Genomic DNA, 19,879 nt, shown 5'->3' with positions numbered 1-19,879 from the left:
GTCTCCCTCTCTCTCTGCCCCTCGCCCGTTCATGCTCTGTCTCTCTCTGTCCCAAAAAGTAAATAAACGTTGAAAAAAAAAATTTAAAAAAACAAAGTGAAGTTTCCTTTTATCAATTTTCACAATGATATTCCTTTAGTGCCCTTTTCATGTCCACAGGATCCACAGCGATGACCTCTTTCTCATTTCTCACGGTAGTATTTGTGCCTTCTCTCTTCTTTTGCTGCTTAGCTTGGCTAAGGGTTTATCAAATGCATGGATCTTTTCAAAGAACCAGCTTTTGATTTCGTTTGTTAGTTTTCTCTATTGGCTTCCTGTTTTTAATTTCGTTGATTTCTGTTCTAATTTTTATTTGGGTTTTCTTCTGTTCACTTTGGATTTAATTTTCTGTTGTTTTGTAGATGTCAGGGTAGAAACTTAGATGATTGATTTTAGGTCTTTCTTTCCTAATATATGCATCCGGGGCTATAAATCTTCCTCTAAGCATTGCTGTCACTGCACCCCACAAGTTTTGGTAAGTTGTATGTCCGTTTTCATTTAGTTCAAAAATATTTTTACATTTCTTGAGATTGAAATAACCATTTCTAATTTACAAGGGTGTTGTTAAATTTCCACATATATTTTGGTATTTTCCAGTTATCTTTTGTTATTAATTTCTAGTTTAGTTTCACTGTGATCGGAGAGCATACTCTGTATGATTTCTATTTTTTAAAATTTGCTAAGGTGTGTTTCATGGCCCATATGCAGTCCGTCTTGGTGATGTTTCTCGTGCACTTGAGAAGAATGTGTGTTCTGCTGCTCTTGGATGAAATATTCTATAAATGTTCAGGGAAGTGTTGGAATTGAAGGTGAAACCGGTGTGGGCTTGAGAGAATGGAAAGAGAGGACGAGACCCACCCTACCAACAAAAATAAATGAAAAGCACTGGGGGCAGGGCACCTGGGTGGCTCAGTCGGTTAAGCGTCCAACTTCAGTTCAGGTCATGAGCTCACGGTTCTGGAGTGTGAGCCCTGCATCAGGCTCTGTGCTGACAGCTTAGACCCTGGAGCCTGCTCCAAGTTCTGTGTCTCCCTTTCTGCCACTCTCCCATTCAGGGTCTGTTTCTCTCAAAAATAAACAAACATTAAAAAAAAATTTTTTTTTTGATGAAAAGCATTCGTTTTTTTATTAGCTATCTAATATTCTACATTTTTATTCATTTGGGCTGTTTTTAATTTTCAGTATTACAATGTTGTATTTTTGCTTGTATTGAGAACGTAATTGATGGGACTAATAGTAATATATTTTTTTAAGATTGTCCCAATAGATGGATACCATTATTCCTCTTTTGCCAAGCCAAACATTTACGTACTGACATACACACAGCCTGCTCATTTAATACACCTGACACCTTGTTCTTTCAATTTACCATTCTTAGATTACTGGTAAGCCTGAACATTCTTTCAGACTTCTTGTAGCCATTCAAGTTTACCTAACAGTTATCTGTTCATGTCTTACTGGAATGTTCCCTTGCTGCCCACTTCCTCCCCCTATCTCATCCTTCTGGTCTCAGTTTAAAGGCCACTTCCCCAGGGTCCTCCCTGGAAAATCCACTTGTAACACCCTTCTAGAATTCTTCCCTTCCTAGCACTTGTCATTCTGGAGCTGTATATGTTTTTTTTAGTTTTATTGAATTTCTGACCCCCTCTCCCCATCCTCCATCCCAAGAAACTCCATGGGTGCGTTGCTTCCCTTTACAACCCCTGGTCCTTGTGTTATGTCTTTAGGGGATGCATGCCTTCAAGTTGAAGTTGCTATTCTAACTGGATATCTGGGCCTTCAGATTTTTTAAGTTTATTTATTTATTTAGAGAGAGAGAACTTGTGCACGTGAGGCAGCAAGGGGAGAGAGAGGGAGAGGGAGGGAGGGAGGGAATAAGAATATCCCAGGCAGGCTCTACACTGTCACTTCGAGGAGCCCAATTTCACAAACCCACTGAGCTGATACCGAGTCAGACACCCAACTGACTGAGCCAGCCGGGTACCTTAGGCCTTCAGATGTGCTAACTGGCCCTTGCTGCTCTATTGGAAAACCATTCGTTGTTGAGTGTTTGCTGATTTTCATGAACTAATTGTCAGCTCCTTATCGAGCACTTAGTCATCCAATGGCTTCCTAGTGCTCTCCTGTTCGGGGGTGTGGACCCTGGGCATCCTGCCTCTGAGCTCCAGAGCAGGGGTGAGGAGCATTCTGCTCCAGACCCTCCAGGGTCCAGGGAGTAGGTGTAGGGAAGTCAGGCAGCCCAGGCCCCATCCTCTGGGGACAGTAGGTGACAAGGACTTTGACTGCTGGGCCCTCGCCTACACCACAGCCCACGGCAGAGAGCAGCTCCCGGGGGGAGGGGTTTGTGTCGTGGGAGTATCACACACCCACCGGCCTTGAGTACTGTGTGGTCTGACCCTCGCATCCTTGTGTCCTTATGGGGACAGTCTCGCCCCATAGACCCCACCCTCTCCAGTTACTGCCCAGCAGACACTTAGGCTTTGTTTTCTAGGTGTGATAACCAGGAAGACCCCAGCCAGTCTTCCTGAGGAATAAGAGAAGAATGTTGCTGGCATCCAGTTTTGTCCCTGGTTTTTAAAGGGTACTGTAGGCTTGAAATACAAAATCAATAAAGGACAGTTTTTTGTGTGTGTGGCCTTTAAGTGTCTGAATTAGGACTCAGGACTGAATTGTATCATCAGATGTCTTTCATTTTTAGTATGCTTTGAACCAAAACAAAACTTAGAACTACAGGTTTAAAAAATAATTGGAAAAGGGGCACCTGGGTGGCTCAGCCAATTAAGTGTCCAACTTTGGCTCAGGTCATGATCTTGGGATTTGTGGGTTCAGGCCCTGCATTAGGCTCTGTGCTGACACCTGAGAGCCTGGAGCCTGCTTTGGATTCTGTGTCTCCCTCTCTTTGCCCCTCCCCTGCTTGGCTCACGCTGTCTCTCTCAGAAGTAAATAAACATTAAAAAAAAAAATAACAAAATAACAAAGAGCAATAGGCAGAAAGAAACAAAACTATTATTTGAAGATGGTATAATTTTGAACCACAGATTGTAACAGAACTGAGAAATTACTGAAAATTAACATTCGATGAAGTGGCTAGTTTCACAAATATACAATTAAAAATAACTTTCCTATGTAAAAGCAAGAGCCAACTAGAAAAATACAATGGAAAAAAAAAACTATTTGCAATAACAAAGTCGTATACAACTTACGTTAAGAAAATTAGAAACATTTACTCAGGAATACAATACTTTAATAAAGGCATGGGAAACAAAATTTGTAAAGTTAACAAATTTTCCCAAATAGTTTATAGGATTAACCTATTTCAATCAAAATACCAATGTAAACTTCCAGGAAACCTAAAATAAAGCAAAACTGATCAAGAATCTTTAAAATAACACACCACAGGATGGGTCCCGTGAAGGCACCGCTGGCCTGGCCTCTGGGTGGACACGTCAAGAAAGTCTGGGTATCAGGAGGCCAAAGAGAACAAACATCCACTACAACGAAGACTCTGGAATCCTGCCTCTCGAGGAGCAATGTGAACTAGCCACTGGAGACAACTGTTAAAAATAAAACACTTTGCTTGTGAGGTAGTGACCACCCATTGCCAAGGGTCTGAAGACAGCTTGGAGGCGAAGTGAGCACATGGTAAGGTTACTGGCCAGTCATGTGTCCAAGCCGACGTCTTCCTCTTCCAGCACTTGGATTTCCTTCCTAGCAGGCCTTCTTCTTGGCTCAGCAGAGGGACAAGATTCTGAAGAGCTTTACCAGTAGTAGGGCTGGGTGGCTGGGCCTGAGTGATCCAAACTTCTTTTGGCAATGGAAAGGCATGAGTGCTATCTGAGCGATGAAGGGCTGGACAAAAAATGCAGTAAGAACAACAGACACTTTAAAAGTATGTTGTGAGGGGCGCCTGGGTGGCGCAGTCGGTTAAGCGTCCGACTTCAGCCAGGTCACGATCTCGCGGTCCGGGAGTTCGAGCCCCGCGTCGGGCTCTGGGCTGATGGCTCAGAGCCTGGAGCCTGTTTCCGATTCTGTGTCTCCCTCTCTCTCTGCCCCTCCCCCGTTCATGCTCTGCCTCTCTCTGTCGCAAAAATAAATAAATGTTGAAAAAAAAAATTTAAAAAAAAATATGTTGTGAAAAGTATTCCTGTAAAAGTCACTTTTCACTGCAAAATGCAAATGTTACTGACATCGATGGTTAGTTTAGATCACATACAAATGACAGAGTAAGTCTTTGACATTCACTTGCTGTTATTTTCCTATATTCCAAAGTAAACAATCCCTTTCAACACTCAAGCTTCAACAGGGTATTCTTAGAAGGTTATGTGAACTGCTAATAGAAGCTCTTGGCTTAATAAATCAGTAGTTTGGTTCTCGCAGGGGAACACAGTTCCAGATAAGGACTTTTGCATTATTATTATTATTATTTTTTTTTTCACAAGTGTGAATTCCTATGTGGGGGGAAAATGGATACACTTTCCATACACATGAGCCACTCTGTTCACCTTGCAGGTAAGTGGCCTCCAGACCCCTATTCAAAGCCTTTTGGGGAAAAGGGATCTGTGGCCTGTACATTGTTGTAGAAGTTCACAAAAGAGAGCTCCTTAATTCAGAAAATGTGGATGCTGACTGAGGTATAGCCCTTGAGAATGTCTTCTTCCCTGTGAAATTTTCTAAAACTTTGAGGTTTCAGCCAAGATGGGTATTTTCCCAATTTTGACTATAATGAGGTTTTCACATATCTGCATCTTTTCAGAAGTCTGGGAATTTAGAATTCCCTATTAAACATTTCAGGTCAAGGCAGGACCATCAGACCTTTCCTGATCCCATTTCTGCTTTCGTGTCTTACATGCTGAGTGGGTTTTTTCATGCCGGGTACAGTTGGAAAGCCGACCAAATCTTCTCCCACATTTTTTGCAACTATACGGCCTCTCAGCCTCATGACTCTGCAGATGAAGCACAAAGTCTTTATTCTCTGGGAAGGTTTTCCCACATTCTGGACACTTAAATATTTTCTCCCTTATATGGATTCCTTCATGGCGACTCCGATGAGAGTTCTGACGAAAGTTTTTCCCACACTGAGAACATGAATAAGGTTTCTCTCCTGTATGGATTCGCTCATGTTTATTAAGGTTTGTTTTATGATTGAAGCTTTTCCCACAGTGACTACAGTCATAGGGTTTTTCACCAGTGTGAGTCCTCTGGTGGGATATAAGGTAAGAACTTTCATTAAACTGTTTCCCACACAATGGACAAGTGTACCATCTTCTCGTTCTCCGATTTCGGGTAAGTGCAATCACGTTGATATCCACATACTTTGAGAGTTCCTCTAGTGGAGTATCATTTTCAATAGTAACTAGAAGATTTCTCACTTTCCTTTGTTTTGGAGTAGATGTACTTAGTCTGTCTTTATGGCAATACGGAGATTGCTCAGAGACCACAGAACAGTCCACTTCATCACAATCTGAAGTCTTTTCTCTATGATCTTCACTCTCTCCAGGTTCCTTCTGAAGATCGTCACTCTCAGGATTAATGTCATTGTCTGTGGAAACAAAGAGAATTGAATAACTTTTGAGGGATATGATACCGCAGGAAAAAAACAAGTTGGATTTCTCATCAAACAATAATCTTGAGTATCAGAAATCTGAGGACTAGCAGATAATTGTTACCAACACTTCTTTTCCACTCTGTGGATGGAATATATGACTGATAAATCTTTCTATGCAATGCATTGCAAGCACACATTTTTTTTTTTTTTTTTTTGAGAGAGAGAGAGCACTCAAGTGGGGGAAGGACAAAGTGGGGGGAGAGAGAGAATCCCAAGTGGGCTCCATGCTCAGTGTGCAGCTTGATGTAGGGCTCGATTCCATGACCCTGGGATCATGACTTGAGCAGAAATCAAGAGTCGGACGCTCAACTGACTGAGCCACCCAGTTACCCTCTTCCTTTTTTTTTTTTTTTTTTTTAATGAAATGAGGGGGACTACACTGAAATATTTTAAAGGTTTGCTTTCTGAGTAAGCACTAATTCCTCAAGAAGTTCATATTGATCTTATATTCTGTGTAGAACAGTGAGCTAAGGACCAGGGGATGAAAGACATCAATACTCAAGTGTATACCATCCCATTCTTTAGGAGGCTAGTAAGTGAAAGGTACAACGAGTTACTTCTAGGTTTTCACTACGTTAAGTATTACAATAGTATGGAATTAGATAATACTGTAATATCCTATATAATAGGGAAAAAGTGGGAATAATTCAAATGACCAAAAATAATGAAGGCCTATCACGTTCACTCAGTAGATGATTATTTGGGCATCAGGGTGATTACAAATGATTGAACTATGGTAGAAACCCATAGTGGTCTTTTTGGGGGAGAAAGGGGAGTAGTAACTGGGCAGTGGGCACAAAAGGGACCTCTTGGATGCCAGGAATGGTCTGAGTGATGGTCAGACAGATGTGTACATTTTGTGAAACCGTGAGGCGTACACTTTTGATCTGTAGGGTTTTCTGTATTTATTACCTCCGAAAGAAGTCTGTGTAAAATAACTACAAAGATTAAGTAACAAACTAAAAAAAGAAAAGTATGCTGTGAAAAGGTAGAGCAACAAGGGACCCCCTAGACTCTGGGCAACTTATGGATATTAAAGGGCTAAGTCAACCTCTTAGATAGACAGCTAACCACAGATCTGTGATAGGAATCTTTGCTGGATTAGTAGTTTCACACTAACAGACGTTTTCTTTTTCATTTATTCCCTTAGGTAATGAAAATGCTGAGTCAAAGCATATGGCAATTTTTATCACAGTCCTTGACACTGACTGCCATATTTCTTTCAAAAGAAGCTGTACCAATTTCAGCACAAGCATCAAGATATGGGTATCAATTTTACCTAATCTTGTCAGCATTTAATAGGTATAAAATGGTTTCTCGTTGTAGCTTTATTTTGCACTTTGTTACTACAAACCACTAATTTATTGGGCTGAGAGACTCATAAATTTAAATAAATTTTACATTTTGCAAATCTTAATCTCTGTGTAGGCAGTCACTACTAATGTAAATATTTAACTGAAGCCTACCTCTGTAACTCCACAACTTAAAACCATCAAAAAGTATCAGTCTTTCAAAATCAGATAAATGTTCTATTCTCTAGCCATTCCTTTATGACTTACTTTTACAGTTAACTCTTTTTTTTAAGTTTATTTATTAATTTTGAGAGAGAGGGCATGAGCAGGGGAGGGGCAGAGAGAGAGGGAGGGAGAAAGAATCCCAAGCATCGACAGTGTGGAGCCATATGCGGGGCTTGAAGTCACAAACTCTGAGATCATGACCTGAGTCAAAACCAAGAGTTGGACACTTATTCGACTGAGCCACCCAGGCGTCCCTACAGTTAACTTTTAATACATTTGGAGTTTAGTATCACACTGTATGTTATTGTTTGTAACATGTCTAATATTGGTAAAACCAGCCAGAATATCCTATTGAAAATTTTGACTCTGTTACCTACAGTGTAAATAAATTTGGAGAGCACCAATATCTTTACACGATTTGTTTTCCCATTTACATCTGTGTCTCTCCGATATTTAAGAATCTTTTATAGGGGCACCTGGGTAGCTCAGTCGGTTAAGCATCCGACTGCGGCCCAGGTCATGATCTTGCACTCTGTCTCTGTTAAAAATAAAGAAACTTAAAAAAAAAAAAAAAAAAAAGAATCTTTTATATTTACCAATGAAACATCTGTGGTTCACTCCTATTTTATAGCCATTCTGAATGACAGCTTCCATCATTTTGTTAATTTTTTAATAAACATTTTTTTAATGTTTATCTTTGAGAGAGACAGACAGAACATGAGTGGGGAGGGGCAGAGTGGGGGAGGATACAGAATACGAAGCAGGCTCCAGGCTTTGAGCCCGATGAGGGGCTCAAACCCGCGAACTGTGAGATCATGACCTGAGATGAAGTTGGATGCTTAACTGACTGAGACACCCAGGTGCCCATGTTAATTTTTTAAAAAATTTATTTATTTTGACAGAGTGAAAAAGCATGAGGGTCAGAGAGAATCCCAAGCAGGCTCTGCACTATCAGTGTGGAGCCTGATGAGGGGCTCGAACCCATGAACTATGAGATCATGACCTAAGCTGAAGTTGGATGCTTAACCGACCGAGTCACCCAGGCGCCCCCATTTTGTTAATTTAAGAATGCTATTGTTGGGGCGCCTGGGTGGCTCAGTCGGTTAAGCGGCCGACTTCAGCTCAGGTCATGATCCCGCGGTCCATAAGTTCGAGCCCCATGTCGGGCTCTGTGCTGACAGCTCAGAGCCTAGAGCCTGTTTCAGATTCTGTGTCTCCCTCTCTCTGACCCTCCCCCGTTCATGCTCTGTCTCTAAAATAAATAAACGTTAAAAAAAAAATTAAAAAAAAAAGAATGCTATTGTTATACATTCCCTATTTACCTACTTTAAAACTATTAAATATAGTGTTTTTGTTGGTCCTTTTAGATTTTCTAAATACAAACCATATTTTGGTTCCAATATTTATTCTTCTTAACCCCTTATCTTTTTGCCTTATCTAGTTAGTAATAGTGATGGCAGGTTTCCTTATTTCATTTTCATAATTTTATTTAAAAAAATTTTTTTTTCCACGTTTTTATTTATTTTTGGGACACAGAGAGACAGAGCATGAACGGGGGAGGGGCAGAGAGAGAGGGAGACACAGAATCGGAAACAGGCTCCAGGCTCCGAGCCACCAGCCCAGAGCCCGATGCGGGGCTCGAACTCACGGACCGCGAGATCGTGACCTGGCTGAAGTCGGACGCTTAACTGACTGCGCCACCCAGGCGCCCCATATAATTTTATTTTTAATGTTTGTTTATTTTTGAGAGAGCAAGCTGGGAAGGGGCAGAGAGAGAGAGAGAGAGAAAGAGAGAGAGAGAGAGAGAGAGAGAGAGAGAGAGAGAGAGAGGATTCGAAGTGGGCTCTGGGCTGAGAGGAGAGAGCCTGATGCGGGGTTTGAACTCATGACCATGAGATTGTGACCTGAGCTGAAGTCGGACTTGTAACTGACTAAGCCACGCAGGCACCCGTTATTCTCATTTTTAAAGAATTACCATCAGTGTTTGATGAATGACCATAAATGTCATGTTATAGTAAAGGGCTACCTGTTTTGAAGACAATTCATCAAAACTCATAGGAATTTTTCTGATTTTCCTGAGTGTCAATGAATATATCTTATATTCCTTTAGTGTACTATTTTTTATGATAAAAAAATTTAGTAGCTAATATAGTTACATGGTGCAAAACTCAATGTGAAAAGGTGTACGCTAAGGAGCCTTCCTCCAGTCCCTATCCCCATCCATTCTACTAGCCCCCACAGACAGACACCAGTTTTATTAGTTTCTTTTTATTTTTTCATTGTTTATCTAGGTGACATATTTTCTTTTCTCCTCTTTTCTTATATAAAAGGTAGTATACTGTGTATATGTCTGGTACTTGCTTTATTTTGATCATTATATTCCAGTGCATAGAGATTACCTTGGTATGCTATGTGGACACATCATATTCAACCAGAGACACCAGGATTGTTTTCAAAGGTGAATGCATCTGGTTTTGTTTTGTTTTGTTTTTGAGACAGAGAGAAACAGAGCATGAGCAGGGGAGGGGCAGAGAGAGACACACAGAACCCGAAGCAGGCTCCAGGCTCTGAGCCATCAGCAGAGAGCCCGCAAGGGGCTCGAACTCACAAACTGCGAGATCATCACCTGAGCCGAAGTCCGACACTTAGCCAACTGAGCCATCCAGGCGCCCCAGTGAATGCATCTTTAATACTGGTAATTAGACTGCCATATATAGGGAGTCATTCTGCATGTCCGCCAGTATTATACTTATTTCTCAACACACTCACCACCAGTGTGTTGTTATTGGATTTCTAGAAATCTGATGGATGAAAAAAGATGGTAATTTGGCAAAGGTTTAATCTGCATTTCTAATTATGAGTTGGGCTGGACAGCTTTTCATGTGTTTATGGGTCATTTGTATTCCTAAGCGAATCTGTTGGTCTTTCTCTTGGGGTACAAAGTATGATGCATCAAATGGCTGGGTTGTCCCAACACCTTTTATGAGCTCCCCTGCTTCGCTGCTCTTTTCAATTTTCCTGGTCATTGTATTTATTTATTTCCATTTGAATTAGAGATCAGATTGTGCAGTACCAGGGGGAAAAATCCTACGGGCATTATTAAAGGGATTACCTTCACTTCATGAATGAACTTGGGGAGAACTGACCTTTTAATGTTAAATCTTCCTGGCCAACATGGTATTTCTTCCCATTCATTCAGATCTACTTCTTTGTCCTTTAGAAATGTTTTGAAGTTTTCCTCATAATTTCTGCATGTTTCTTCAGTTTATTTCTAGGTGTTTAATCTTGTTTGTTCCTATTTTTATAATTTCTAAATGACTGCATATATGAAAGTTAATGATTTTCATATAATCATTTTTCATCCCACTGCCTTACTGAATGCTTTTATTATTTATAATTTTCAGACACTTCCTGGGGTTTTCTAGTTACACAATTATATCATATATAATAGATTCTTAAATTCTTAAACATTTAATTTCTTTGTCATTTAACTGCTCTGGCCAATACCTAAAACACAGTATTAGACAGTAGTAGTGATAGTGGGCTTTGTTGTTGTCCTGATTTTAGTGGGAATGCCTTCCAGTGTTTCCAGTGTTTCGGTCCTTCCAGACCGAAAGGATGCATATCCCATAAGGGAGGTATCCATTAGTTACTGTTTTGTTCAGTGTTTTTGTGAAGAAGGCACAAGGCATTGGTATTTTGTCAAATATCTTTTCAGTAACTATGAAATTGATCATAGGATTTTTCTCCTTTACTATAAAATATAATAGGCTTTCTATTATTAAATCGCTTTTGCATTCCTGGAATAAATCTTCCTTGGTCAGGATGGTTTTTTTTATCAGATTGTAGTATCTTTGTCACACTAGTTTCATAAGAAGAATTTGGAAGTTTTCCTTTTTTTTCACTCTGAAAATTTTCGTAGCATTTAAATTGTACAATTGTTAAAGCTTTGTAAGAATTTCCTATGAAACTGAGGGTCCTTTCCCTGGGTTGGGGGCTAGTTTTTTTTGACAATTCCAACTTCCTCTATGGAAACTGGTTTATCTACTTCTGTTTAAATCTTTCTACGTATTAGTGCCTCTATTTCTAACTTACTGATTTCCAATTTTGTATTTACTAATACTTTCTTTCTGTTTTCCTTCATTGTACTGTTTTCCTAACTTTGAACCAGAGGCTTAATTTTTCTTTCTTTCTAATTTTTTTTACATTTATTTATTTTTTTGAGAGAGTGAGACAGAGCATGAGTGGGGGAGGGGCAGAGAGAGAAGGACACACAGAATCTGAAGCAGGCTCCAGGCTCTGAGCAAGTGTTCAGCACAGAGCCCAATGCGGGTCTTGAACCCATGAACCATGAGATCATGACCTGAGCCGAAGTCGGATGCTCAACCCAGTGATCTACCCAGGTGCCCCTACTTTCATTTTTCTAACTTAATGTGTGTGTTTATACAGGCGTAGATTTTCTTCTGAGTGCCACTTTAGGTTATACTGTAGATGCTGACACAGAGTATAGTCTCCAAACGTTATGTAACTTTAATTTGTACTTCCCCTCTAATCCAAGGTTACTTAATAGTTTTAAAATTTCTAGGTGAAAGGGACCTTTTCCCCCCAAGTTTCATTTTTACCTTCTAGTTGTATCACATTGTGATAGATCCTACTGTGTTATTTCTACTTTTTGGAATCTACTGAATCTTTCTTTCTTCCATAGTAAGTAGACAATCTTGAAAAGGTTTATATTCTCTTGCCACAGGAGACGTCAGATACAAACATAAGAACTGTCTCACTGAGAGTGTGTTTAAGAATTTTTTTCTACATTTTTAGTTGTTTTATGTGGCTCACTTGAGTTGAGACACACATCTGTCCTCCTCGGTCAAGGACACTCCTGTGATTCCTTTCCCCACAAGGTTCATTCCATTACACTTTTCCCTTTCCAAACTGACCAAATGTTACTGACTCCCAGATCTCTACATGTGACCTCCAATTTCTAATGTTCAAGTACCCAAAAAATAATCTCATTTTATTTCCTATCATGGATTCAATCTCATCTAAAATCAAATCCATCTTCTTCTAAACTCTATTCCTACTTCCAAATCTGGCCTTGACCTTCTCATAGCTCTTTATAGTTAAAATGCTTTCACACTGCTTATCTTTTTTTATTAAAAAAATTTTTTTAGGGGCACCTGGGTGGCTCAGTTGGTTAAGTGTTTGACTTTGGCTCAGGTCATGATCTCATGGTTTCTAAGTTCAAGCCCCATGTTGGGCTCTGTGCTGACAGCTCAGAGCCTGGAGCCTGCTTCAGATTCTATGTCTCCCTCTCTCTCTGCCCCTTTCCTGCTCGCACTCTATGTCTCTCTCAAAAAATAAACATTAAAAATTTTTTTTTACTTTTTCAGAAACTTTATTTATTTAGAGAGAGACAGAGACAGCATGAGGTGGGGAGGCGCAGAGAGAGAAGGAGAGAGAATCCCAAGCAGGCTCTGTGCTGCCAGTGCAGACAGAGCGCAACGCAAGGCTCAAACCCACGAAACTGAGATCATGTCTTGAGTCAAAACCAAGAATCAGACGCTTTACTGACTGAGACACTCAGGCGCCCCCATACTGCTTATCTTTTTAGGTGAATGACTTATCTTTTAAGATAAGTTTATTCTTTAACTGGAAGCTTTGGAGGGCAGGAATGGAGCACTATGTATCATTTTAACTCACTGATAACTCCAGAATTCAACCCTGCCTAAGGAAAAAGCAAGTAGCATTTATTAAATGTTAGTGAATGATTCTAAGTTTAAATCTTCAGCTTTGTGGTATAGGCAAGGGAGGGGAACGGAAGGGGTGAGAATTGGGCCTCAGGGCCTCAAGGTCTATGGCCAAAGTGTTCCTGGAATTGACAACCTACCCACCAACCAGTCACCTAAAATAAATGCTAGTTTTACCCAAGACTGAAGAAAAAGTCAGTGTAATAAATCCGATCTCTTTATGTTCTTCCCTACAATAAGAAAACATTAGTCTAATATCCTCAATGGGAAAAAACTGATAGCTTTTCCCTTAAGGTCAGGAACATGACGGCTATGTACATTCTCACCACTGTTGTTCAACGTAGTACTGGAAATCCCAGCCTCAGCAATCAGACAATGACGACGACAACAACAAAAATAAAAGGCATACAAATTGGCAAGGAAGAAGTCAAATGTTCACTCTTCGTAGGCAACAAGATACTCTATGTGGAAACCCAAAAGATGCCAGCGAAAAAATTGTTAGAAAAGACACATAAATTCAGCAAAGCTGCAGGATATAAACTCAACGTAGAGAAATGTGTTGCACTTCTTTACACCAATAATGAAGCATCAGGAAGAGAAATCAAGAGTCGATCGCATTTACAATTGCACCAAAAACCTTAAGATAGCTAGGAGTAAACCTAACCAAAGAGGTAATAGATCTCTACACTAAAAACTATAGAAAGCTTATGAAAGAAATTGAAGACGACACAAAGAAATGGAAAAGCATTCCATGCTCATGGATTGGAAGGACAAATATTGTTAAACTGTCGATACTACCCAAAGCAGTCTACACATTCAATGCAATCCCTATCAAAATAACACCAGCATTCATCACAGAGCTAGAACAATCCTAAAATTTGTATGGAACCAGAAAATCCCCCGAATAGCCAAAGTAATGTTGCAAAAGAGAACCAAATCTGGAGGCAACACAATTCCAGACTTCAAGTTGTATGACAAAGCTATAATCATCAAGACAGTATGGTACTGGCACAAAAACAGACACATATATCAATTGAACAGAATGGAGAACCCTGAAATAGACCCACAAACATATGGCCAACTAATCTTTGACAAAATAGAAAAAAGTCTCTTTAGCAAATGGTGTTGGGAAAACTCGACCACTTTCTTACACCAAACACAAAAATAAATTCAAAATGGACGAAAGACCTAAAGGTAAAACAGGAAACCATCAAAATCCTACAGGAGAAAACAGGCAGCAACCTCTCTGACCTTGGCTACATCAACTTTTTACTAGACATGTGTCCAGAGCCAAGGGAAACAAAAGCAAAAATGAACTTATTGGGACCTCATCAAGATAAAAACCTTCTGTACAGTGAAGGAAACAATCAATAAAACTAAAAGGCAATCGACAGAATGGGAGAAGATATTTGCAAATGACATATCCGATTAAGGGTTAGTAACCAAACTCTATAAAGAACTTATCAAACTCAAAACCCAAAAAACAAATAATCCAGTGAAGAAATGGGCAAAAGACATGAATAGGCACTTTTCCAAAGACATCCAGATGGCTAACAGATACCTGAAAAAATGCTCAACATCACTCATCATCAGGGAAATACAAATCAAAACCACAATGAGATACCACCTCACACCTGTTAGAATGGCTAAAATGAACAACTCGGGCAACGACAGATGTTGGCAAGGATGTGGAGAAAGAGGGACCCTTTTACACTGCTGGTGGGAATGCAAACTGGGGCAGCCACTCTGGAAAACAGTATGGAGGGTCCTCAAAAAGTTAAAAACAGGGACGTGTGGGTGGCTCAGTTAAGCATCCATCTCTTGATTATGGCTCAGGTCATGATCTTGCAGTGTGTGAGTTCAAGCCCTGCATTGGGCTCTGCATTAACAGTGCGGGGCCTGCTTTGGATTCTCTCTCTGCCCCTCCTGTGTGTTCTTGCTCTCTCAAGATAAATAAGTAAACTTAGGAAAAAAAAAAAAGTTAAAAAATAGAATTATCCTACAACCCAGCAGTGCACTACTAGGTATTTATCCAAAGGATACAAAAATGCTGATTTGGAGGGGCACATGCACCCCAATGTTTATAGCAGCGTTATCAACAATAGCCAAATTATTGAAACAGCCTAAATGTCCATCTATTGATGAATGGATAAAGAAGATGTAGTATAATACATATATATTGGAATATTAAATATATATATAATGGAATATTACTCAGCAATCAAAAAGAATGAAATCTTGCCATTTGCAATAACGTGGATGAAACTAGAGTGTATTATGCTAAGCAACATAAGTCAGAGACAGAGATCATATGATTTCACTCGTGTGGAATTTAAGAAACAAATAAATACAGGAGAAGGAAAGGAAAAATAAGATAAAAACAGAGAGGGAGACAAATCCTAGGAGACTCTTAAATACAGAGAACAAACAGGGTTGGTCAAGGGGAGGTGGGCTAAATGGGTGATGGGCATTTAAGCAGGGCTCTTGCTGGGATGAGCTCTGGTATTATGTCTAAGTGATGAATAACTAAATTCTACTTGTGAAACCAATACTACACTATATGTTAACTTGAATTAAAAAAAACAAGCAAAGAAAAACAGGGGTGCCTGGCTGGCTCAGTCTGTACAGCATGCGATGTTTGATCTCAGGGCCATAAGTTCAAGCCCCATTCTGGGCACAGAATTTACTTTAAGAAAATGTGTGTGTGTGTGTGTGTCTGTGTCTTTGTGGCTCAGTTAGTTAAGTGTCTGACTCTTGATCTCAGCTCAGGTCATGATCCCAGTGTAATGGGATTGAACACCATGTCGGGCTCTGCCCTGAGCATGGGGACTGCTTAAGATTCTCTCTCCCCCTCTGAGACTCTCCCCTCCTCGTGAGCTTTCTTTTCTCTCTAAATAATAATAATAATAATTATTATTATTATTATAAATATGTATATATATGCTTAACAAAAAATACTACATAGAATAACTTGTGGAAAATTAAGCAGGCTCAGTATGTACTACTACCCTGACCATACAGCATAAGACAACTAGAGTTCAACAGCCATGGATTTTTGTCACCCCAGGCAACTCACAAAATCCACTTTCTGCTCTGCTTCAGCCTCAGAAGCAAACAGCCCTGAAGGCAAAGTAAGAAGTATTAGGCGCTCAGCAAAGCGATTTTTGAAGGCTGGTCACTCTTGGGTAGCAGTGTATTTGTAGAGAAAGGCTGAATCATCTCTCAACAGCTTCAGAGAACTGCTGCCACATGAGTGCGTATGCAGTATTCTCATTTGCGAATGCTGCTTAACCATTACTGGGAAGTAAGCAGAAATGAAGAAGGATCCATTCACCAACCATACAGGAAACTCACTGAAACAATTGTGAGAAATGCATCAGGAAGGTGGTACAACTCTGGGCTAAGGCTGCAGGCTCTGGTGTTAGAATCCCTGAGTCCAGATCCCTGCTCTGCCAACTACTGCTGTGTGACCTTTAGCAATTGACATTTTTCTGCTTTAGTTTCACCATCTTAAAATAGTAGTAATTCCTACGTCCTACAGTATTGTGAGAAATACATGAGGTAATAAATGCACGCAAAGCACTTAGACTAGTGCCTAGTACATAATAACACACAAGTACTAAGTGCTAGATACCATTTCTACCAATGGTGTGATATATTTTCATTCACACTAGTAGACTTCTTAGCCTTTGGACATCAAGGAAAAAAAGACTCATGCACCCAATGAAAACACAATTTAAAATACACATGTTGGGAGATTAGCACTAGATCCAGAAAATGGATTGAGAAACAACCTGGCTGCATTTTTTATCTGTTTGAATATTTGATGTCAGTACATGAGCTCTAGGTCTTGCTTACCAAGAGAAGTCCCCTCCACCACTGCTGCCCTAAAGATACACAAAAAATGGCCACCCACAGCTGGTGCAAGCTCTGCCACATGGAATAAAAATTAAACGAGTGTGAACATGTACGTTAGCTAGTGTGTTAATCAGGTGTTTAAAAAGGCTGATGAAGGGTGCCTAGGTGGCTCAGTTGGTTAAGCATCCAATTTTTTTTTTATGTTTATTTTTCATAGACAGAGAGAGAGACAGACTCCAAAGCAGGCTCCAGGCTCTGAGCTGTCAGCACAGAGCCCAACGTGGGGCTCAAACCCACAAACTGCGAGATCATAACCTGAGCCGAAGTCAGACGCTTAACTGACTGAGCCACCCAGGCACCCCAAGCATGTAATTCTTGATTTCAGCTCAGATCATGGTCTCGCAGTTCGTGAGTTTGAGCTCCACATCGGGCTCTGTGCTGGCAGCACGGAGCCTGCTTGGGATTCTTTCTCCCTCGCTCTCTGCCCTTCCCCTGCTCACTCTCTCTCTCTCAAAATTAAAATAAACATTTAAAAAATAAATAAGTAAAAAGTCTGATGAAATAGAAGAACATGCTTTTTCCATAGCATTCAATATGAACACACAAGATTTCTTACCCAATAACATCATCTCCCCAACACTGTCTTCCTTCTCTGAGGTGGGTTGTTGAGTAGCATCTAGGCTCACACATTCTTCTTGGGAGTGAAATACATTCAAATCCTCAAAGACCACCAGTTCCTGAAAGAGCAATAGACCCCATTCCTCTTAATAACAGAGGTTGTTTGACATCCTTGCTGGTAAAATAGGCTGGAACCCAAGGATCAGGGAAGGGAAGGTGAAAGGGACCTATAAATCCTACACAGATGCAGCAGACAGGAAACCCAGGCTCAGACAGGAGCCAAAGGATAAGCAGAAGAGAAACATCCAAAGAGGCAATGAAAACAAGCCCACTCTCCTTACAAGGGTATGTCTTTTTTTTTTTTTTTTTTTAAATACATATATATGGGTTGACTGAGCGGGGAGGGCTGTAAGAGCAGAGAAAGTGATGTACTCAAAACAGTGAATGGGAAAACCGAACCCACCTCAGGCTCAGTTTTCAGATACAGAGACAATGTGTCCTGTTTCTGCTGGATTCCTTCTCTGGGTAGAAGCTTCACTATGGGATGAGGTTGCACTGGGGAAAGAGGAAGCTGTAGTTAATGGAAATGTCAGTGATTCTAATATGGAAACCCTAACCACACCTTGAGGCCACACTGTCCTCACTCCCTCAGAAGGCAACTCATGGTTTTTTTTCAGCTTCTGTGAGCCCAGGGAAGAGCTCAAGCCATAAATCACAGGGTCTTGAACCTGTATCTAGGGTCTCCTCATTATGAAAAGAATGATTCCCTTAAGGGTTTTTTAAATTCTCTTCACTAGTAAAGGGGAGGGTAAAGTCTGGAGATGCCCATAACAAGCACAAAATTTCCAAAATTCCACATAAACGGCAGTCAATTAAACAATTCATCCAAATTTCTTTATGGTAAAACGATATACACTCCCCCTCCACTATGGAAAGTTACACACAGTTTATTCCATGGCTTTACATACACCCAGCAATCCACTCAAGCGCCAGCTTGAGAAAAAAAATACTCCCTCTCCCCAGTATGTTGACTTATTAAAATCCACTCCTTTTTTTCAATACCCACTATCCTAACCTGAATTCATTACTAACATGAAAACCTATTTCAGACCCCAATACCATTCTCTTCTCTTCTAGTGAAACAGCATATACTTCTTACATCTGTTCTGAAAGTTTGAGCTCACATCCTTCATAATAACCAAAGTCTCCTTGACTTTCTGATTGGGCTGCACCACGCTTGGCTTGGGCAAGAAGGTGAGGAAGTGCTCCAGAACTAGCTGGTGGATGGTCTTGGGCCCACTAGTAGCATCTCGAAGTAGGTCTTGGCCCAGCTTGGAGTCCGGAGGAACTCTCAGTATAAAGGACCGCTTTGGCTTTAGGGGCATTGGAACCACTTTTGCAGCCATCACGCCTTGAAATCACACACCACACTCGTTTTGCAGAGCTTCAGGAGTCCCCTCTTACCGAAGGAAATCTGTCAGATAGCCAAGCTGCAGACAAGAGAAACCATGGGTTACCCACAAAACCAGGTAGGCATGCCTGCACCCCAGTATGCGGCCTGGAGAGTGAGGCCACACGAAATGTAAAGCGGAAGGAAAGGTAAGCTGGGGTGGGGGAACTCCTAACTGAAACGGAAGGTCCCTGAACTAGACACTCTTAACAAGCTTGGCCTGAAAGGAAGATCTGAGAATGAAAGCCGGACGATGTCCAAACCTCAAGGGTCATCCTCCCGAGAAATAGGAGATGCAAACTCCACTGGGAAGAGCGGGTGAACTCAAGCAGGTAGGAAGAGCGATGGGCTAGAAGACAGGACACCTGGGGTCCGACACCAAGGGCATCTGCTTATAAGTTGGCCTGGCCACTGAATCAAGCCGTAATGCGCACCTAGGACCCCGGGTCCCTCAGATGCCCTTCGGGGAGGGAGGGGGGCAGTTGATGGCTCAAGGAGCAATCGCAAGGCCCCAAGAGCTGTCCATACATGGCCTGCTGACTCTTTTCCGCCGTGAGAGCCCCGGTGAGAGCGGCAAGGGACATCCCAGTAGGGGCCGGCAGGCCAGGCCCACTCTGGAGCCTCTCCCACCGGCCAAGGGGCACCTTTACCACAACGACCAGCCAGCGGCATTGCCCGGGGTACGTTCCCGGCTCCCCAGCCGGTCAGGCACTCCCAGCAACGGACCAAGCTCTGCTCCCTAGAGGCCGCGTCAGCCTGGTTCCCGCCCTCGCGGAGCCCCTCACCTCTCGGGGGCTGTGCCGCCTCTGGGAGCTTGCAGGGGACGGTCCACAGACCCAGGCGCAGAGACACGGGGAAACTAGGCGCGAGAGGCCAAGCCCTCCCCTCGCCCTTCGGAGTGCCCTCACAGGCCGCCGGCGACTATTGGCGAGCGCCGCCGTCAGTTCAGGAGCACGGCCGGGCGCGGTGCCTTCTGGGAGACCGGGTGCCCCCGCAGCTGCTACGTCACGACCGGTACTTCGCTTCCGGTGCGGAAGCCTGGTCT

General features: G+C 41.6%; 1 protein-coding gene and 1 long non-coding RNA gene across 4 annotated transcripts in view; one reads left to right on the top strand and one right to left on the bottom strand.

Annotated features, from left to right (window-relative positions):
- The window catches only part of LOC147573180 (uncharacterized), a 20,111-nt gene extending 9,140 nt beyond the window's left edge, over positions 1–10,971 (top strand). The window contains exons 2-4 of one of the 3 annotated variants that reach the window (XR_015245498.1): positions 3,439–3,681; positions 5,537–6,946; positions 9,661–10,971. This is a non-coding gene — a long non-coding RNA (uncharacterized LOC147573180). Of the gene's footprint in view, positions 1–3,438; positions 3,682–4,478; positions 6,947–9,660 lie in introns of all 3 variants that reach the window. The other 2 variants (XR_015245496.1, XR_015245497.1) reach the window with 2 other exon arrangements.
- Positions 4,797–19,879, bottom strand: ZNF200 (zinc finger protein 200). Its single transcript, XM_025916752.2, has 5 exons — positions 19,620–19,879; positions 18,544–18,874; positions 17,848–17,939; positions 17,383–17,503; positions 4,797–5,578 (listed from the first exon to the last, which is right to left on the bottom strand). The coding sequence occupies exons 2-5, from the start codon at positions 18,788–18,790 to the stop codon at positions 4,827–4,829; spliced, it is 1,212 nt and encodes a 403-aa protein (XP_025772537.1). The 5' UTR covers positions 18,791–18,874; positions 19,620–19,879; the 3' UTR covers positions 4,797–4,826.

This window comes from Puma concolor, chromosome E3 (assembly GCF_028749965.1).
Source record: "Puma concolor isolate L17-30 chromosome E3, mPumCon1.1.hap2, whole genome shotgun sequence".
Taxonomy (NCBI): domain Eukaryota; kingdom Metazoa; phylum Chordata; class Mammalia; order Carnivora; family Felidae; genus Puma; species Puma concolor.
The sequence above is the reverse complement of the archived record's forward strand: the minus strand, read 5'-3'. Positions and strand labels throughout refer to the sequence as shown.

Coding starts and splice junctions, on each gene's coding strand:
- ZNF200 (XM_025916752.2), bottom strand. CDS start 18,790: ATGGCTGCAAAAGTGGTTCCAATGCCCCTAAAGCCAAAGCGGTCCTTT. Junction 17,940..18,543: donor CTCAAACTTTCAGAACAGAT/GTAAGAAGTATA, acceptor CTCTTTCCCCAG/TGCAACCTCATCCCATAGTG. Junction 5,579..17,382: donor TGGGGAGATGATGTTATTGG/GTAAGAAATCTT, acceptor TTGTTTCCACAG/ACAATGACATTAATCCTGAG.